We start from the raw sequence: 22,678 nt of genomic DNA on the forward strand, positions 1-22,678 counted from the left end.
TTCCACGCACATTTTGTCCCCAAATAAATTATTTTCGGTATTTTGATGCCATTTCTAGAAGATTTCCTTTCCGATAATTAAGTATATCCAGAATTCTTATTTCGCGATCATTTTAAATTCCTGACCTATTCGAAATCCCGAAAGTAAGTTAATCATTTCCCGAAGATTCCCGGGACAAGACTTCTTGATCCCGCAAACTGAAGTCTGATTTCCGTTGGGTTACCGGACGTTTTCCTTGATACGTTTAAAAATCATTATGCGACTGGTAGTATGTCAGAGGTCCCAGGTTCGATCACCATGTTCCTGAGTTCGTCAGTCATCCTCATCATTATAACTAAACCTCAACTTCGAATGACGTGAAATAACCAGAATAGGTAAACTTTAATAAACAAACATCGTATCCGACGCATAGGCGGGCTGATTAACATCTGTGCATAAATTGGACTTGAATCTAGGGATGTACAATATCGGGAATTTGATATCGCGATATATCGTCAAGAAAATATCGTAGCAGACGATACGATACGATATTATTTCCGTACCGTGATATGGGTGATATATCGTCTCTCTCTGCACAATATATATCGCAAAAATATCATGACGATATATCGTCTAGTTAATATCGCCTGGACGATAGTTTCTCAACATCGCGATATATCGTCTGGACGATATATCGTCGAACAGTACTTGAATCAGTTGAAATGTCGGTTCTGCCAACCGAAGGCTTCGTGTTTTGATGACGTTACTTTGGTCTGAATATGTGTTCCTTGCACCCCTAGCACGCATGGTTTTACCACAGAGAGCAATGTCATAAAACCGGACTCTTTTGAACGTTCGTACCGCCGAAAGGACGTACCGAAGACAAAAATAACACTAGCATTAAAAAAAATCATTATGATCCACTGGATCATTCACTGTGCCTGCACTTCCTTCTTCTTCCTCCATGATATGTGGCGCCGTTCTTTCCCTTCAACATGTTTACAGTTAATCGGATATCATGAGTAAGCAGTTGCAGTGGAAGGAATGTTTCAAAGCGACAAAAAAAGAAAAACATATTTGTTTCCCCGCCATAATAAATTCACAGTGGCTTCCTCCTTAGATATAACACTGACATAGTGGAATCTTGAAGCCAGTATATATGTGAAAAATTGATTGATTTATTGAGTTGGTGTTTTAAGTCCACTTTATGCACAGTAAAGCAAATTTGGAGTGGACCTACAGTTTACAGGTATCGAACCTGGGACCCCTTGATTACAAGGCGACGACGCTACCACTGCGCCTTGGGGGAGGCCATTGTGAAAAAGGCTACACACAGAAAACTAAATGCATCATATCTATTGATGCACCAGAACGCATCAAGTGTATTTTATTTATTATTTTGTTAAGAATCAGATTCACATTTGATGCAATTGGTTAAAATATTTTTTGATTATCGTAGGAGAAGCCCCAAAGTACATCACATGATGGAAGTGGAGCAAAACTGCGCCTAGCGTCAGAAAGGGGGAAATCGAGTGGGCAGAACGAAGCAGTACACGCTGCTGTGAAGACTGGTAACTGCAATCGGTGTTCCCTCTTCACGCAATGCCATTTCCTCTCACCTATTCATTGGTGACCGTCTAGCGTCACCACTTGCGCAAAGACTTGTTCTCCGCTTGCTGTAAATTGATTAAATGTGTGAGAAGTAAATAATGCATGCAACAATAATATATTATCATATCATCACTCATCTCCATCTTCGCAATTAGCCGAAACTGGCACAAAAGCGAAGTAAAATAAACTAAATCAATAATTTAATCATAAATAAGTTATATGCACTAAATGTTACAATTACTATTATTTTGATATGTAAAGTTACATTTTAGAAAAACTAAATATGCTGACCAAGGCAGTAATTTATTTTATTAAAAACATAAACTAAACGTAACGTTTCAACCTTCTAGCAAGGTCTTTTGTACTTGATACAGAGTCTGAAGAAGACCTTGCTAGAAGGTTGAAACGTTACGTTTAGTTTATGTTTTTAATAAAATAAATTACTGCCTTGGTCAGCATATTTAGTTTTTCATAATCATGGAAACAAGGCTTAATGGTGTTACATTTTAACTTCCTTGACTAAAATATTGATTTTACCCATGCGTTATGTCGCCCCTCCTTCCTTGGAAAATTTTTAAGCCCCCTATATTTTTTGAGGTCATCATACACTTCCTCAACATAAGATAACAACATTGTGAGGCCGCTACTCACTTGTGCACCAGAAGTAATAAACCTTGTGGGGACATCATACACTTCTTCAACAGAAGATAGTAACCTTGTGGGGACACTACTCACTTTGCATCAGAAGTAATAAACCTTGTGAGGACATCATACACTTCTTCAACAGAAGATAGTAACCTTGTGGGGACACTACTCACTTTGCATCAGAAGTAATAAACCTTGTGAGGACATCATACACTTCTTCAACACAAGATAGTAACCTTGTGGGGACACTACTCACTTTGCATCAGAAGTAATACACCTTGTGGGGACATCATACACTTCTTCAACATAAGGTAACATCCTTTTGGGGACACTACTCACTTTGCATCAGAAGTAATAAACCTTGTGGGGACATCATACACTTCTTCAACATAAGGTAACATCCTTGTGGGGACACTACTCACTTTGCACCAGAAGTAATAAACCTTGTGGGGACATCATACACTTCTTCAACAGAAGATAGTAACCTTGTGGGGACACTACTCACTTTGCATCAGAAGTAATAAACCTTGTGGGGACATCATACACTTCTTCAACAGAAGATAGTAACCTTGTGGGGACACTACTCACTTTGCATCAGAAGTAATAAACCTTGTGAGGACATCATACACTTCTTCAACAGACGATAGTAACCTTGTGGGGACACTACTCACTTTGCATCAGAAGTAATAAACCTTGTTAGGACATCATACATTTCTACAACAGAAGATATCATCCTTGTGGGGACACTACTCAATTTGTATCGGCAGTAATATACCTTGTGAGCACACAATACACTTTAACAACAAACAGGTAAGCTTGTGGATCGAAAAGTTTCTTAAACGTATATCGAATTTCTATCGCGAATTGAAGCCATGACTTTCTTATTTCAAAGCATGCTAGCACATAAAGTAAATTGATTGAATTTGTGAGATGTAAATAATGCATTAAAGAATAATATATTATCATAAATTAGAAATGTACATAAATCAATAATATTAGTAACAGTTACTGTTAGTATTTTCATGATGTGTAAATTTACATTTTAGCTTCCTTGAAAAATATATTGACTTTGCCCATGATACACCCCTCCCGCTTCTCCTTGGAAAATTTCTAAGCGCTTGTATACCCTTGAGCACACTATATATTTCTTCAATGGAAGATAACAACGTTGTAGGGACACTACTCACTTTTCTATCAGAAGTTATATCCCTTGTAAAAGCACTTTTTAAATTATTGACTAATTTAATTTAGTAACACTGTTGAGCCTTGTTTCATGCCTTGGTCAGCATTGTAATGTTTAATTGACTTCAGATACAAATTAACATTTAACTTAAAGCAAAGCATGATTCGAAATGTATATAAATTAAACACAAATAGTTTGTGAGAACAATGAAAGATACTTTGCACATATATCACATTTTGCATCGTTTTTTTCTGGCTTTTTTGGCTAATCGTGACGATTAGATAAAATTGATGAAGTGACACTGGAAGAAAATAATCGAACTCAGAACTTTATTGAATCGATTTCGAGTCCTATATCCCTCTGCATGATTCCCACATCATATCACATGGTATTATTATTATTATTATTATTATTATTATTATTGTTATCGTTAATATTATTATTATCATCATTATTATTATTTGTAATCCACTTGCTATGTAGCTTTTTACTTTTTGTCTTCATTTTAAAACAGAGAAGTTTGCATTTCTTCATAAAATAGCACAACACTCGTTATTATAATTATTTTGCTAACTTTATTTGTCAGCCACTTATTTACATCCAAAATAATTTTACCAGTGCTCTTGTGTCCGTCAGATCTCTCCTATTTCATGTAACATCTGTTTCTCTTTTCCAGTGATTTATTCTCTGCAAGACAAGTATTTACGATTTTGTTTATGAAAAATATCATAAACGACAAAAACTGCAAAAATCGACACAGACTAAAAGTATTTCCTCTCTTTTATTGTCAAGTACCAACAGGGTAGCATTTTCAAACTTATTTACACATCGGTCCCCACAGCGTCTGTACAGAATCAATCGTGTGTATGGAGTGTATGTGTAAATTTTCATATATCTAATGAACCTTGTGGGGACCCGAGGCCACCTGATTTCACAGGCCTTGTGGGTACTGGTGTCCCCACAAGGATAGGAAACGTTTTTCTTGAATAATTTGCTCACAATGTAGGTTACTTTTAATTTTCAGGAGTTTATAGTTTTACTGTGTTATTTGTCACATATTTTCAACAAACACATCAGACTACGACTGTAATTTCCCCCGGTCCCCACAGTGTATGTGCACTAACAGAGTCCCCGCAAGGTAGCATATGCACGTACGTACGTACGTACGTACGTACGTACGTACGTACGTACGTACGTACGTACGTCCGTCCGTCCGTCCGTCCGTCCGTCCGTCCGTCCGTCCGTCCGTCCGTCCGTGCGTGCGTGCGTGCGTGCGTGCGTGCGTGCGTGCGTGCGTGCGTGCGTGCGTGCGTGCGTGCGTGCGTGCGTGCGTGCGTGCGTGCGTGCGTGCGTGCGTGCGTGCGTGCGTGCGTGCGTGCGTGCGTGCGTGCGTGCGTGCGTGCGTGCGTGCGTGCGTGCGTGCGTGCGTGCGTGCGTGCGTGCGTGCGTGCGTGCGTGCGTGCGTGCGTGCGTGCGTGCGTGCGTGCGTGCGTGCGTGCGTGCGTGCGTGCGTGCGTGCGTGCGTGCGTGCGTGCGTGCGTGCGTGCGTGCGTGCGTGCGTGCGTGCGTGCGTGCGTGCGTGCGTGCGTGCGTGCGTGCGTGCGTGCGTGCGTGCGTGCGTGCGTGCGTGCGTGCGTGCGTGCGTGCGTGCGTGCGTGCGTGCGTGCGTGCGTGCGTGCGTGCGTGCGTGCGTGCGTGCGTGCGTGCGTGCGTGCGTGCGTGCGTGCGTGCGTGCGTGCGTGCGTGCGTGCGTGCGTGCGTGCGTGCGTGCGTGCGTGCGTGCGTGCGTGCGTGCGTGCGTGCGTGCGTGCGTGCGTGCGTGCGCAATTATTATTACATTTTATGGATATGCATTTCTGACAAGAGGTGATGAATAAATTAACCCACAAAACTGTGCTCTGTTGCAACAATGCATCTCAACTTAACAGTTCTTATGTAGATCAATGGTAATCGATCAGATGTTTCAAATATAAGTTGAGAAGCTAAGAGCGAGGCGATCATGCCGTTGTCTCCTCCAATGTTGAAAAATGAGATCATGCCTCTTCAACCTCCTCTAAAACTAAAGGATCAATCTTCCCAAACTAACATTAAATCATCCGTGAACACAAGAATAATTGGTGATTTACCAGCCCCGGACACTACGTCTAAAACTAACAGTAAAGCTGTAATGTAAAGCTGACTCTTTTTTGTCCTTTAAAAAGAGAATAAAAATTGGTAAACAAAATGTAAGGAGAGAATGAAAACTTACCACTGTCTTGCTTCTATATCAGGCGATTGACTTCAGTACAGTCATATTCCGATGTGACTTTGCTTTCGATATACTGTATACTTTCAGCAAATTGTTTCTAAAAAATTAAATGCATAGTTCTATTCCTTGGCATGGAAAGAAATCCAAACCCATCACTACACTTTCCAGAAAGTAACTGCCATAACTGTTGCTCAAAGAAAATTATTCCCTTACTACATTCCCTGTGCCGCAACATGCCTGCTGAAACCCAGTTATCCAGGTCGGGAGAAAGAAAAGGGACATTAGCCAAGGTATTTGAATTTCCAGGAATATGCTATGTACTATGTCCGAGACACATTCACAACTTTCATGGGCGATGGCCTTTTTGACTGTGGGAGGTCTCTAAAGAGAGAGATGCCCACAAACACAAAAGAAAGTGGCAGGATTTGTCAATCACCAGACCTTCCTGTATGAACAAAGCCTGGTAGACTTCGTAGGAGAATTTAACAGAAGCAGTGAACTCCTATGGGGATAATTTCAAGTTATGCTTGATTTGCAGAGACTTGACTGCAAGTCTGATCTGTGCATGGATCTTTGTCACGTACTTTCTGTTCACCGAAACTTGAATCCACATTCATTTAACAAAATGCACAAATATTTTTCATGTTTCTTTTTAAAAACAAAAGGTAAGTTGGAAAAGGTGAACAAACCTTTGAAAATTAACAAATGTTGGTTCTGGCCATGCTTCTAGCACCTAAAAAACCATGGTATCGGTTGGTATCAGTGTAAAAATTTCAACCAATACTTACAGATACAGATACTGCTGGTATTGGCTCAGCCCTAGTTAATTTTACTAGATTTGCTATATTTAGACGTTTGCCACCTTTTTGGCTTGTTTCAATTTTTTTTTGTTTGTTTTAAAATTCTCAAACATTATTTGGCAAACATGACTTTAGAAATTAAGTAAAACAAAATAATTGCTTATGTAATGCATTCCTCAGGTGATAAATGTCGTGTTTGATTTATTGCTTATGGGTAACTAACAATATCTATTCTTTCTTAATAAAACTAGTTGTCGCTTACCACTGGTTCCTTTCTGTACTTGTACCACAATGCAGAGGGTTTGATGGTTCTCACATATAACTTCTTTGGAGAGCACTTTAATGTAGTTAACTGTCCACTTTGAGCAGCTTTATCATCCTATTTAATGTAGAAAATTTAAATAATATTACAATGTTAAAGGGCATTATTTAATTATGAAATTGCTATATAAATTGCCTAAACAAAAACTGATACTCTATGATTTTATTTCTCATTCATCTCTCTATCACTCACTAGAAATCCATGGTTTCACAAAAGAGCAAAAGTTATTATGACATTTTAGCTTAAAATTACAACCTTCATCTTTTATATTTAAAAAATCTTTTGTTTATCAATTATGATTAACAACCACCTTAGTCAATTCTTAATAAATAACAACGGTAGGGGTCCCGGATTCGAATCTCACTCGGGCATGGTTGTTTGTAAATGTCCATTCATCAATTTCATCATTTCATCCCTCATCCCCATCTTCGCAAATTAGCCAAGAGGCACAAAACACAAAGTAAAATAAAACAAATCAATCAATCTCAATAAATAAATACTAAATTTACAAGGTGGTATCAAAAAGTTTTGAGACTACTATCCGTGACAAAAATATTGAGCCCTCTGTTTATGTGCTTGTAAAATTGTACTCCGTGGGAGGAAAACAGCCAAATGTACCTCACTGGAAAGCCAGAAGTGTCTGCTTTTAGACAAATGCAAGACAAAGTAACCTTAACTCTGTCTTTTCTTTATTCAGACAAAAATGTTTGTGAAAGTGTAGTTTTTTTCATGTTTTTTTATGTAAGTCGAATTAAATTGTGTGTAGCTTCTTGTAAACCAGTTGCAAAAATATGAAATTTATTGTGATTGAAGATTGTTTATGTGGAAATATCTCAGCCACATATAATGTTGCTATCATCTGTGGAACATCTACAATTAATGTTTAATAACAGTGTTGCAATCTCAGCAATGGCCAGTTCAATGGCGATGCAATGCATATCCAAATGATAAGCGAGGAATAAAAATCAAATTTCCATATCTTATCTTTTCACATTGTGCAAATTGAAAACAACAGACATAATTGTTTTCTTGACAACCGGCTTGCGCGTTTTCTGTCTTGTTGCTATGGGCAAGTGCACTTTGTTACCACATGCCGCATCCTGCCAGCAGCTTTGACACGGGAAGTGAGCCAAAAGTTTTGGTTACCAAGCGAATTGTTGTGTTCAGAGAAGCATTGTTGAGATGCTGTAATTGACAATTGCAAATTTTCTTTTATCACTCCTATGTTCCTACACATGCATTGGACAGTTGTACCCACTGTTTAAATATGCCACATTAGCAACTAGAAACAGAACGATGCCTTTCAATGTGCTAATCAGAACAATGCTGACTTATGCAAGCATGGTCTGGCAGAATAGCGCACCTTCATACCAAAGAACACTACAAAGTGTCCAAAATAAAGCGGTAAGAATAATATCTGGTGCAGATCGATTTGTCCCCAACATGCAAATTTGCGAAATACTGGACCAAAAAACGTTGTATGACTACATGCAACGCAAAAGGATAAAGTTTTGGGCAAAACTGCCATATCATATCAACCCAACCATCAACAACATCGGTCAAAAGGATCCTAGAAGTTGGATTCATAAAATGCCCAGACTAGATTAACTTAAAATTAACAAATAAGAAAGCAGAAAGTCACATAAGATAATACAAACTGCAACTGGCTTAATGTAACATAAATCACCCAGCATCCTAGCTGGACAGTATTAAGACAGGTGGCCATTGCAATTTCATGTTCAATATACAACAAATAAATTGAGTAAACCATTTAGGAAATAGGCATAAGAAATTCAAAAGCAATATATGTAATAGAAAGAAATGTCAGGTCTAGCTACTTATCCTAATTCTAGTATAACTCCTGCAATGTAATACAATGTTAAATGCCCTATTAGTAGGGAGACAAATTTATGGTAAATAAAAACTGAGGAGAGCGGTAAATAAAATGTTAGATCAGCGGTATATACCAGCGGTGGAAAAAAAAATTGCCACACACTTTTTCATTATGAGAGGAAACAACATACAAAAGAGCTATAAATTGATAAACTACTTCATTTTTATATACTGTACACATACACAAGTACTTAGCTGTCCAACCAAAAAGAAAACATCAACACAAAATCACTTCATTTCTAAATTGCATATCTTAAATGATTTATTCATTGTATGTATTTAAAGGATATCCTTGCTGACCAACAAATAAAATAATCACTACTGCACATACACAAACACATGTTGAAAATCATATAATGATAAACAAAATTCATTCATGACTGAACACAAATGACACCATTGTTTCCCTTGATGTGCGGGAACAGACTAATCTTATCGCTGCTACAGCTAGCAAGTTCAATGAAACTGGAAGTTGAGTAGACATTCGGGGGAAGAAAGGAATGCAGATTGACAGGGAGCGAAGTTTTTGAACTGAGATTATGTGCATGGGAAATCCCAATTTGCAGCGTCTTCCTGATGTGATCGAAGATGAAACGTTCTTCAGCTGCAAGTGGTAGGAAACTTTAGGCAAACGTTTCGTTACAAATCGACAGTTTGCGCGCACAACATCGATCGCCGGTTTTTGCGCGTTTTCTACTTAATTTGTTGATATTTCATGGTTATTTCATGAAAAAGCATTCATTTCGTGGAAAAGCACACATTTCGCATTACTTCGTGAATAAAACTCATGCATATTTCATCATTGGGGGTGTAGTTACGTGCAGAATGTTCTAAATTGCATCTTTTTTTCACATTTCGCGATTTTGCGCATCGCGAAAATTCAATGTCCCTACCTATTAGCACAACATTAGTGTGAAAGGGGAAAATACCAAAAACAAAGCAAACCAAGACAGGAAAAAAAAACACAAATAATAAAACTAGAAGGCAGGACAACTAATGTTGCCGAAACTTCAACAAAAAAGCAAAACCACCATGAATACTCCTGTCCTGTCCTGTCCAAGAATTATTGCCTGAACTCCCACACATCCATAACAATCCTTACGTGCACATTTCCTTCCCTGTTTTTATTTGTTATGAAGTTGCTGTACATCACAGGCATGTGATTCTGGAATGTGTCTTGGAAGTTGTCTTTCGAAGCGCGTCAAGCACCTTCTGTGATTCGTGCTCGATCTCCACAATGGTGTCAAAATGGCGACCTTTGAGCTGGATCTTTATCTTCAGGAAGAGGGCGAAGTCCGCAGGAGCCAAGTCTGGTCAGTAAAGTGAGATCATGTTGTTTCCAGCGAGAAACTCTCACGTGAGGAGAGCTCAGTGATAGGGTGCATTGTCGTTGTGCAGCATCCAGTTTTTTGCACACCACACATCTGGTCACTTTCGCTCAATGTCCTTCCTCAGATGCCTTAAAACTTGGCAGCAATGTTGTGGATTGTTCTCTGACAATCCTCATGCACAAGTTGCCGAATGGTTTCAACATTTTCGGGGGTTGAATGTCTTCCTGATCTCTTGCAGTCTTCCAGTGATGTTCTTCCACTCTTGAAGTGCACATGCCATTCAAAACACCTCAAACAACTCATTGTAGCATCACCTTAAACTTGCTGAATTATGTCAAGCATCTCTGTGGCACATTTGCCAAGTTTCATGCAGAATTTCTCATTTGCACTTTGTTCTAACTTGCTGTCCATGATGAAATCGCAGACGTGGCAACACACATAGTCAGAATAGCACCAGATGCACAGCTCCCGATGTACATGGGATGCTGTCTCTCAGCACACTGACGTATGCTCCCTGTGACTGTGCATGCAGCCTTGTGCTGCCATATGTTGGCATATTACAGAACTAATCTCGAAACATTTTCATACCACCTCGTAATATATGACTACAGAATGGCTTTGCAATGTATGTTGCCTTCATTCCTTACTAAATGATTGGATGAACAAAATCTAGGAAATCAACTTCCCAGTAAATACCGTGAAGGTGGATTTCAGCATTGGAATTTACATGGTAGGTTGCAAGTATTGCAACATGCAGTGTTTTTTGCTACACTACAGACAACTGTATTTTTTAATGATACGTTACATTCTGAGCACTGAAAGTTCTGCTGCTGAAATAGACTAATTCCACTTGAAGTTGTCTTCCTGAAAGGACTTCGACCAGTTCAAATTAAAGTAAATGCACCAGTGTTTGACCCCTTAGTGACGAAAATCACGGTTTTCATTATTTACATGTCCTTAAAATTTACCAGAGTAATGTTTTACATTTTCTGTAAACTCAGCTTTTGACATGTAGTTACTTTTCAGACAGTTAACTATAATCCTTCTGCGAATCATTTCCTGCACAACACACTAAAATATGAAAACAGTGGTCGACCTCTTTTAGTTTTAAATGTCAGCCGTATTACACAGAGTGAACAATATCAATACGTGTTCACCAATCTTCGACAGGTAATGCATTAGTAATCAACAGGGGGTATTCCGAGTGTCATAGGAAGCTGAATGTTAAGACTTGACTCATTTTCACTCCATATATACTGGTCATTGATAATATGAACTAGATTTATTTAGCGTGTCCAGTATTCGACACGGGTGTCAAACTTTGAAGCACTCATAGTCCCAATGTTCAACATAAGGTTAATAAATGTGTTAGTCAATGTCTTTGGTTTTAAACTCTCAAAGATATTAATGCATACGCAAGCACATTATATTGCCGTAATGGTGAAAAAAAACAGAAAGAAAAATAACAATGATGTGTACATGGTACATGGTCAAACACTGGAGGATTTACTTTACTCCTAATGAAAACAGAGATCATCCAGGTTCTTCAAAATGAATAATTATTTTCTAACTCTTGGTTTTAACATACACACTTATTTGCAAATTCCAAGCATTCCAAAATTTCTATTTCTATAGTTGAGTTTTAAGTCCACTTTATGCACAGTAAGGCTAATCGGGACTGGACCTACAGTTTAAAGTGGGATCCGAACCACTTGTGCCTCCACCGGGTATCGAACCCGGGACCCCGGCATTCCAAAATTGAATGTGATCTTGTTTCTTTATTAACCCATAACTGTAGGTGCAATATAGATAATGTGGGATAATATTTTAAGAAATTGACCCTATATAATGAACACTAACAAACAAACATAGGTTCCACATAAAAGCTCAATTTTAAGATAATACTTTCAAAAGAAATACACAGAATTAGCCTGAAAATATACATTGTCGCACACACAGAATAATTATTATGTTAAAGAGTACTTTCTTACAATTCTCACAATTAAATTTATGTTACATGAGTAGTAGCAGGAGGTGATAGGCAAGCGATGGGTCAGTTTTTCATTTCGGCCACTTACAACATTTTCAAATGTAATATAGGGGGGTGTAAGGGTAAATTTGGAGCCAAAATTACAAAAAATTTGGCGTTGGTGAAAACTTTTAGGAGGGTATTGAGGAAATTGGGGGGGGTTGTTGGTTGTGTGTGGATCAATCACTGGTATACACACAGGAGGGGCTAGAATTGAAAATTGGGTTCTTACTCACCCCCCTGCTAACCCAGCCCTTTGCCATATTTTCCCTGCCTTTAGCTCTTTTTTTTTATGAATAATGTGCCAATAATGTACGTCACTGCACAAGTGTGATTTTGGAAATGTTCATGTCCTTGCATTGCATTATGGAAAATACTGGTCACTGTGGCCTGCATCGTTCCATCTTCGAACAAAATGATTTATTAATAACATTTCTACTTCATACCACACAATACGTAACATTGTTGCCTTGTAATACTCGGTCGAGTGGTTCGGATCCAACTTTAAATTTAGGTCAAATTCCAATTAGCCTTTCTGTGCATAAAGTGCACTCAAACATATTGTTTTTTACTGAGACACTTTTAACTGCTCAATGAAAACTTTCCAGTTTTTCTTACTTTTTTTGGCTATGCATAGTTCAGGACACAGTCTCTCATAATTCACCACCTCCATCTTTTCGGTAGAAGTTCTTTAACTGAATGAAAGAAGATCCCTAATTGAGTCCCTACCTGCACCACTCCAAATCGATGGTTTGTCTCATTTGTCAGCCCTGGTGTTTATTTTAAAGACCATACTTTAACACAAAACAGCAAAAACAACACACAAAAGAACAGAATAACACAGGACGATGGCTACAGTAAAGAAAACATGTACCCGCAGCTCCCACGCTTCCAAATGCACCCTCTTCCTCACCCTGTTTGCAGTGTTACATACCCTCTATATTTCAGAGTTACTGACTGCATGACGGATATGCCCAAGTATTGGCTGTGATTTTGTTTCTTATGAATTATACAATACGACCGGTACTCATTGACTAACTTCATAAGCTAATTTGTTCATTACTATTAAGTTTTGCACGTGAATAATCGTACCAAGGGTGGTGCTACGGGTGCATAGAAAATTCTGGAAGTTAGCAACACTTGTGGCCAGCGTGGACGAGGTGTTTCCAACACCCTTGTCAAAGACGAAGTGGGCTGGGGGTCGCTTGCTGTCAACCTTTTTTCTTTTTTTTTTGTGAAGGAGAAAGGACAGTGACCATGCAATAACTGCTAAAGTCACTCCAAAAGCATGGAGAAAGGTGAGCAGCCCTCTTCCTTCTAACGTGGATCAGCTGTGCCATGTTACCGAGCCTCATGAAGGCTGCAGCCGCTCTATGTTTGCAGCCAATATGACGGAAATAGGGGAATTGAAAAGTCTGCAGATGTAAATATGTTAAAGTAGATAAATTCCATACCGAGGTGTATAAAGCCATTGAAAAACATGAACTTAAGATATCAATATTGTTTTTAAAAAAACAATGCAAGTGGCGCTTGCCCCGCCTTCCTTTACCACATGCTTCTGTCCATTAGATATTCCCTCAGGTGCCAGATAGCAATGCCAGTCAGATTGGATGGGTAGAAGAAAAATAAATAAAACTGAGATAGACCAAAACAAAGCTGGCAGTCCAGGTTAGTTGTGGGCATGGGGCTCACAATCTCACTCCATAAAAAAAATGCTTGAACTCATGAAGAACACTTTGCAACTTCTTAATAACTCCAAAATATTCTAAACCCAGTATTATATGACAACATAGAATTTGAGTAGCAACTGAAATAGCCAATTTAGAGACAGGTCCCTTTATCAGGTTAAAAACACTGTGGTGAAAGATTTGCATTCTCTCACATTCCATGAAGTTAGGAACTACAAACTAGCATTATAATACTCAATTCAAAGATAATGTAAATTAGATTAATAATATCACAAAATATTTATGACTACATGTTCCAACTAAAAGCAGATGTATATTTTGTGATGTTGCAAACAAAATACAACATTTTGCTTTGCCTGGAGGAAATTACCATCTAGTTTCAATACATAGAGACAAATTTCTCAGGAGTTTAGGTGAAAAATCATTTACAATACTTTGCACAATACTGGACAGCCCCTAAAAATTCATATTTTCCATAAACTCTGGTAAAAAGGTATTCAAAACATGGACACAGGGTTGTTTCCATAATATCCAAGGCATTTTAAAAAGTTTCTTCACAGTACTGTTATGGAGCAGTTGGTAAGATGCTGGCACAATCATCTCCTCTTCCTCAAATATGAGATCATAGGTTCAAACCTCACCCCCTTTCCATATTTACAATTCGTTAGTATGATAATCACTGAGTAAGAAATTTATTTATTTTAATGTAACACAAAACTATAGTAGAAAACTGTACAGGTTAATTTGATACACACTTTGAGAAACCCTCCTTTTCTGCTCAGTTTGAATTTTGTGTGACTAAAAACTCATTAGAAGTTTAATGACATTCAATTGATTGGCAGGATTTTAGTCACAACCATTTCTTCCATTCAAACATCATGTGCATCTGTCATAAGATGTGTTAACACTAACATCCACTGTAAATAATTTTTATATTTTTAAAAAGAATATTGTGGGAAATTATCATCAATGTACCTTGTTGTTTGTGCTCTTCCCTACACATTTACCCTACACATTTAAATGCCAGATTTTCACATAATGAATAGGAAAGCTCATCACCACATGCTCCAACTATAGCTGAGTAGGTGTTCATGAAGTGAGTATCTACTCCATTTGCATATGAATAAAGTTCTCTCTTACATAGTTTCCAACCTATCAACTTCTTGTATATATATTAATATTTTAATGACCTGATGATTGATTGATTTACTTTATTTTACTTCACTTCTTGTGCCACGAATTCATGATGAAAGTTGTGTGAATTACTCACAAATTTAATATATATATATATATATATATATATATATATATATATTTATTTATAATTTACGTTTTGCAAGTATCAAGGTGACTCCTGCAACGTTTCAAGATGCAACTGCTCTCTTCCTCAGGCTGCTCACGTTTAGGTTATGTATAAATCATAACCACGTCGAACTCTCCATAGGTACAGGATATAGGATTGGTAAAAGGTGTGTGGTTAAAAAACAAAAAAAATCTAAAACCCATTACAGGTGCACGTCAGACTACCATCCTGTTTCCCCAATTAGAAACTGCTCCTTGGAATGTTAAAACTCTAAAACTGTGAATAGCCACGGTCCACGTGTGCTGCAATACTCCAATGTGAAAAAAAGCAACCTTGACGAGATTAAATAATAGTTTTGGCGATCCACGATGTGTGTTGATATGTGTTAAGGTTAAATTTTGAAAGTTAACGGGGATAATAAGGCGAAAACAAAGTATTAAATAAATTGTTGCCCTCCTTTTCCCTGTTTCACCACTTGATGAAATGAAGTTCTTGTTTCTGTTGCTTAATAATTGAAGTGTAGATAAAATGGAGCATCTAGTTTGAGATGGGTATATTTAATAATTATTGGATTGTTTAATCTTGCTATTTGGATACCTTCATTGTAAGGTTACTTTCCTTTAATCTTGTTTGAAATTCTAAGTAAAAATGAATAAAACAAGTTAAGTTTAAAGATATTTTAGCGTTGTTTTGTAAATTTACCTGCAACGTAAATACAAGCCTGGTCACGACTGAATATATAGTTGGTGATGGTAGACTAGATTGTAGATAGTACCTAAGTAGTTAGATCTGAAGTGTAAATTTGAAGAAGGCATCTTCTGGTGTAGCGATGAACGTGAATTATTGTGCTATTTTGAAGAACATTTGTTTGATTGTGCCTGGCAGTAAAGCGTAGGCAGTGAAGTTCAATAAGAACCTTGAGGTGGTTCGTAACCTCGAACCAAATGCCTCATAACTAAGACTCTTGTGCATTCTACCTTTAGTTATGCTACCTTCCGGACCTCACGTGTGTCTTCCTTATTAGCCATTGAGTAGAACATCACAACTTCCAGTATTTTTCATTTGAAAGTACTGCAATACTACTTTATGTTAATAACAAGAAAACCATTCCTTAAATTACGCACACACAGGAGACTTCAAGGTTATTGCTATTTTGCTGGGTTTACAAAAAGGTTACACAAAGATTTGCTGCTTTATATGTGAGTGGGACAGTCATGCCAGAGATTTGCATTACAAGAAGGACTGGCCTCCAGGTTCATCTTATGAAAAGTGTTTCTTCGAAACCTTGTGTAGATCCCACGAAGATATTACATCCACCACTGTATATTAAATTGGGTATGATTTAGAACTTTGTGAAGTCATTACAGAAAATGGTCCGGTATTTGAGTACTTGTGCGTAAATTCCCATGACTCAGTTTGGAGAAGATAAAGGAGGGAATATTCATTGAACCACAGGTACATCTTCTGTTTCTTGATTCTCAATTTGAACAGACACTTAGTAATGGTGAGCGAACTGCATGGAATGAATTTCGACAAGTGTGCCATAGTTTTCTGAAGAACAGGAGAGCAGAGGACTACAAACAACTCGTGGAGAATCTTCTGACATCTTACGAGAAGATTGGGTGCCGAATGATGCTAAAATTGCATGTTCTTACTTATCATTTGGATTTCTTTACCGACACTTGTGGTGCTGTCAGCGACGAGCATGGGGAATGCTTTCACCAGCAATTGCAACAATGAAAAAAGATACAAAGTGAAGTGTAGTGCACCAATTTCAGCTGGAGTATTAGGAATAAAGGGACACAAGTCAGCTACAAATGACAAGCTAAAAAGCACAGGCATTAAGAAAGGTAAGCCTAGGAATTCAACATTCATAGTGTTACTCAGTGCTTTGTTGTTAGTGATTTTTACTGATCAAGGGATCTATTTCAGTAAGGAAAAGATACTTTCTCCTATACAACAGCAAAACATTCTTGTCGAGGATTCAGTAACCTCATATTTAGCAAATTATGCCCACGTTGCTTACGATTCATTGTTATGTCATATGAATTATGCTTATCTTGAAAATAAGAGCTTACGGGTAACATGAATTATGCTGTTACTTCACATTAAGAGCCAATCTTAGAAAATGAAGTGCATATTCATGTTCAGGAGGTCAACTTCAGTAAGAAACAGCTACTTTCCTCTATGTAACAGAAAAAAAGTGAAAATTTGTATTGAAGTATGTCCAGGACCAGTTATCATCCCAAGTGATTGAGTTAATGACAATGTGTCAAGCTTATGGGAAGAACTGTCATCTCTCAACACTCAGTTTCAATATAAAAGTGAGCACTATGCATAAAAATACATAAAACCGTTCCTACAGATATTTGGTAAAGAGACCTGTCTCGAAGTCTGCCCTCAAATGCTATGTTGCCAAATTAGTAAATTCTGGACCCACAAATATTTCGAGGATACATTTATAATAACCACGTCTAGTTCACTGTACTTTCTTGGCACTAGGTCTGGTGCAGGTGTATCCCAGTGTCAGGCAAGCGAAAAAAAAATTGCGTTCAACCAAGTTGACGTTGTATGCAAAAAGCAAGTCCAGAAGATTCAACAAATGCCTGCCTAGTGCTTTCAAAGTTCATTGATTGGTTTGCACATATCATGTGACCATATAGACCTTACCAGAACATAGACCAATCAGACACCAAATAACTATGTGACATCAAATCAATGAAGTAGACAGCTCAGTGTTGCACTGTGTAACCAAACAGGCAAGTAAGTGCAACGAGGATAAAAAAGGGAAGCAAACTAGATGAGGCTAATGCCTTCTCTGCAGCCTAACTTGAGAATATTCATGGAATCTCAGTAAAACATTTTTATCTCTGCTTCTTATATTGTTGTGTATTCTTATTCTAAGAAATTCATATATTCCACAAAATGCAAAGTTTGTAAATGAATACTTACATCAACTTCACAGTGAGCATGTACTTGACTTTCTTCTGGAGATTCTGTTAAAAACTGTCCTATTTCTGGAATTCCCCGGAAAGCATCAATAATGTTAGAAGGCACATGTATTCTCATTCGCAGTCTTTTAGCTAGTTCCACGAACACAAATTCAGAACCATATCGAGCTGTAAAAAAATCCAAAAATAAAACAAAATTAAGTTCTTTAAGACTACATTACATTACAACTTGAAAACTTCAAAACAGTTTATCCAAAATGTATATGTTTCAATCACATCTGTTCTTAAGGAAAATAAATTATTGATTTATAGTTCCCACCATTTAGGAAGGTGGTTAATTAACAGTAGTTAAAACAGCTTCTATAACCAAATCTATGCGTAGTATTATTCTGCATTAGTGGTACAACCTGATCAGACTTCAAATATTCACAATATCCATCATCAATTTCAATTACTACTCTCTGTGCCAAAAATTAGTTCCATACAAATAAACAAGTTGGGAAAAAATTGAACAAACTTTAGTTTTAGTATCAAAATATTAAGATAATAGCATGATAGAAAGCTTAGAGTTGCAAAAAAGCCAGCTTTTTTGAATGGATGTTTTTTTTTTGTTTTTTTTTTTAAAAAAAGGCTGGCTTTTTTGGCTTTTTACTAATTATGGCTAACCTACTGCACTTGCAGTTCAGTTAAGAGTTTAAGAAGTTCATGAAGTCATATTTTGGAATGACCTAAATAATTTTACATCCAAGAGACACACATTGGCCATTTGTGCTAGTTACTAATTTGCTTTTGCCATATATGAGTTTGTGTATTACCTACCCAATGGCATAGTGGTAACACTGTCTTATAATCAGGGGGTACCAGGTTTGACCTCAGTGGAGACATATTGCATAATGATTCGGATTCCATTTTAAAATTGTAGGGCCAGTCCTGATCAGCCTATCTGAGCATTCAATTAACTTAATACAAACTTTCACATGTTTGTGCCATTGTTATCATTTCATCGACCATTTAGAAACTGCAAATAATTTGGTTATGCTCAAGTTGCATTCCTGTGAGTCACAAGAAAATCAAGCAAATGTTAATATTAAACTATTAGATGTTTCAGAACAATTAAAAATGTTACTATTCACAATACATATGCAGTACTACATGCATATATACTCCATTTAACCCTTTCGAGGCGGAGCCTCCAGATGACAAAAGTAACTGAAGGACGGTTGACGAATATTTCGGCAAACACATTACTTCGTAATAAATGTTCAATAAACAGGAAAGCGAATAAAAAAAATCATGGAATCTTTTTGGCTTTAATCTCCAAGCATTCACCTCACATCTGCCATAATCTCTGGGTAGACTCTGATGTCATTGTCGTGTTGCCAGGCAGATTGTTAAAAGACACAACAAAAGCCCTCGTGTTTTTCAAGGCTTTATAAGTTAAAGGGCTCCGTCTTTCAAGTTCTAAACAAGCGTAATTTCTACACAGTAAATTTGGCTCTGGAAGGAAGAAAGGGATTAGAGCTTTGTTTGTCCTGTGTTTTCCACTTAGCAACAGGCGGGGAAGTGGGAGGGGGAGGATAAGGGGAAGGGGGAGGAAGCCTTTCTGTATAGTGTTATTCGAGAGTGCTTTTTGTGGCATGCACAGGTGGCTACGGTCTTCGGGGGAGGAGAGAGGCGTAGGCGAAATGTAATACGCACTTGCAGGCAAGGAGTTTGGCTGCACAAATCATTCTCTTGTTATCAGGCTATTAACGTGAGTGCTTTTGAAACCTTGTCATGAGAAGAAAGAGTCTTTTGTGATGGCATCTCTTCGGCCAGGATAAATTTGTGACTTGTTGGAGGAGGGGTTTTACACGGGGGATGAAACAGAAGTTGAAGATATACAGGGTGGTTCAGATGATGATATACAGGGTGGTTCAGAAGATGATATACAGGGTGTGCCAGAAGATGATCGAGAAGAACCAGAAGAGGAAGGGGGAAGATGAAGAAGAATTAGAGGAGAATGAAGATAGTGGTGATGCGAGTGCAGTGCAGTGGGAAGAAGTGAAGAGGGGGGATAGACATGGGGGGGGGGGGTGACAAATGTTCTTCCTTTCTGTAGACAGCCAGGTGTAAGAGTTCGTGCCCTTGCGAACAATCCTACTCCTTTTCAAGCTTTCAGTTCGGTATTTACCTGTGAAATATTTGATATTCTCATGGCTGAAACAAACAGATATTACGAACAATATCAGCAGAAACATCCGGAAAAAAGGGGGAGGAACCAGTTTCTGTTAGTGAACTATATAAGTTTGTTGCGATTATTCTGTCAATGGCGCATTGCCAAAAGGATATTTTGAAGGAATATTGGGAGAAGGAAGGAAGCAACTACACTCCATGGTATGGACAGGTGATGCCAAGGGACCGGTTTATCCACATTTTCCATTTCCTATTTTGAGGACAACTCAAAACCTCCAGACAAGACAGCTCCAAATTATGACCGAATGTGGAAAATCAAGCATGTTTTTGACATACTAAACAACAATTTCTCTAATTGTTACAACCCTCAAGAACATCTTGCAGTAGATGAGATAATGGTTTTATTCAAGGGGAGGGTAATATTTAGACAATATATTCCCAAGAAACGGAAGAGATTTGGTATAAAAATCTTCCAGATTTGTGATTCCCTTGGATATACATACAACATGGAGGTGTATTTAGGTAAAAAGGGTACTGGGGAAGTGAGTAAAGATGTCACCCACGATGTGGTAGTGAATCTGTCAAAAAAGGTAAGAAATGCTGGACATAAACTGTACATGGACAATTACTTCAGTTCACCTCGTCTGTACAATGAACTGTACCAAAATGGAATTCAATGTTGCGGAACTGTTAGGGCTTGTCAACGTGGTAAGCCACCCGAATTTACTCCAAAGAAACTGAAACTCATGAAAGGTGACATTGCAGTGCGTGTGAAGGGTGATCTTACAGCAGTGTGCTGAAAGAATAAAAGAGAAGTGTATGTCCTCACGAACATCCATCCATATCCTGGAGCTGGAAATTTCATTGATGAAAATGGTAAGTGCCCCAAGCCTACTTAAAGGAAACAAGATTCAGAAGAATAATGTAAATAATCTGTAAATTGACACTTATGGTATTTGTGATGCAAGTAAATGTTCTTTAGTTGTAGCACTACTATAAACATTGAAGATGATGTCAAATATGCAATTGTTAAGAGTTAGTGCAAGATCCATCCATCAAATGAAGGGAGGAGGATCACAATCATTACACTTGGTAAAACCTTGACAGTAAGGCAACAAAATACATTTTTTCCACTTAAAAAACATTAGTTCATCTGTCTTTTAAAACATTTATTGCAAAATCCAGGCTCTATTCATTAGTTTTTACAAGTTGTTCTATTCTTTGGGATTTGCAACTCATTAGTGAAAACTTATACCCATCCATGTGAATGCAAAGTGTCCATATTGTGTCCAGTGTCTCTACATATCTGTGCATACAAATTTCTTATTCCTGAGCATTAGTCCAATAATTAGTTTTTTCTCTTATACTGAAGATTTCTTAAATTACGTATGCTATGATTATGGCTCTAAATATATGGCTCACTTAACAATGCGGCATATGTCGCGAAATATTGAACTTTGAACTATTTCTTTTCGTGTGGTGAGTGTTTACTGTCTCCTTCATAATTTTATTTATCTGCTCTTCTGGCACCTTTTCTCATCCTATTCCTGTTTTTTTACTATTTGGATATGAACCCTTTTGTGTAGAACTCTTGCCAACTCTCCCGACTCCGGTCACTCATTATTTCCTTCACCAAATCTGTTTGTCACACACGCTTCTTACATTCATGCCTGTTATTAGGCCTAACTCCGAAAAGCCTGACACCCAAACTCCCTTTCTCGGCCATGCACCCCAACATCCAACCTAATATTCGCCTCCTAGTGAGAAATTTTGTTGCCGAACTAACCCTAACCATGTACCTCGAGAACTCTCAATTTCCATCCAGTCCCTCACCAAAATCCTCCTACTGACCCCAGGCAACAACCAAATCGACACACTCTGGAACCTTTCCAGTCCATTGTCCACAACCTCAAAATTGACGTCCTTTCCAAAGGTCTCACCTTCTCCCCAGTCTACACCCCAAACAATTTCCGACTACTATTTGACATCCAAACTTTCGCCCGCATACTTAGGTGGACGTATTTTTGGGCCAAGAATCCCCCCTCCAATGATAATCCCTCAGACAGACACCCTAGTCTCCTACAATTCTGCTCCCCTCCCCCCACGATCGATCCCCCCTCCCTTCCCAACAACCACCCCCTCAAAAGATACATCACCTCTGTTGTCAACAATCTTTCCGACAGTTCATATCTCCAAAACTCCTCTTTCCACCACAATCTAACCCCAGCCCAGTACCAAGCCCTCCGATCCCTCCGCAACAACCTGGACATAAAAATCCTTCCTGCTGACAAAAGGTCCACCACAGTAGTCATGAACTCCTCTGTCTACATGGTGGAAGCATCCCGTCAACTCTCTGATTCATCCACCTACACGCCCACCATGGTTGATTCATCCACCACACACCTGGATAAAATCCGTGATTTTGTTCTCTCCCAAGGACCCCCTGAAGCCCTATCCAACTCCACCATTTCCTCACTCATACCAGACAACCCCCGCACCTCCAGTTTCTACCTCCTCCCG

The 22,678-nt window shown here is 38.3% G+C and overlaps 1 protein-coding gene across 1 annotated transcript in view; it reads right to left on the bottom strand.

The window, feature by feature from the left end:
* LOC145984118 (protein artemis-like) overlaps nucleotides 1–22,678 on the bottom strand; it is a 173,923-nt gene that overhangs the window by 108,667 nt on the left and 42,578 nt on the right. Inside the window, exons 4-5 of the mRNA XM_083117552.1 lie at nucleotides 17,985–18,151; nucleotides 6,729–6,845 (exon numbers count right to left, since the gene is read on the bottom strand). Of these exons, the coding sequence (XP_082973678.1) occupies nucleotides 6,729–6,845; nucleotides 17,985–18,151 (284 nt within the window). The remainder of the gene's footprint in view (nucleotides 1–6,728; nucleotides 6,846–17,984; nucleotides 18,152–22,678) is intronic.

The sequence above is a fragment of the Lepisma saccharinum genome, chromosome 2 (assembly GCF_977018435.1).
Source record: "Lepisma saccharinum chromosome 2, izLepSacc3.1, whole genome shotgun sequence".
Classification (NCBI taxonomy): Eukaryota; Metazoa; Arthropoda; class Insecta; order Zygentoma; family Lepismatidae; genus Lepisma; species Lepisma saccharinum.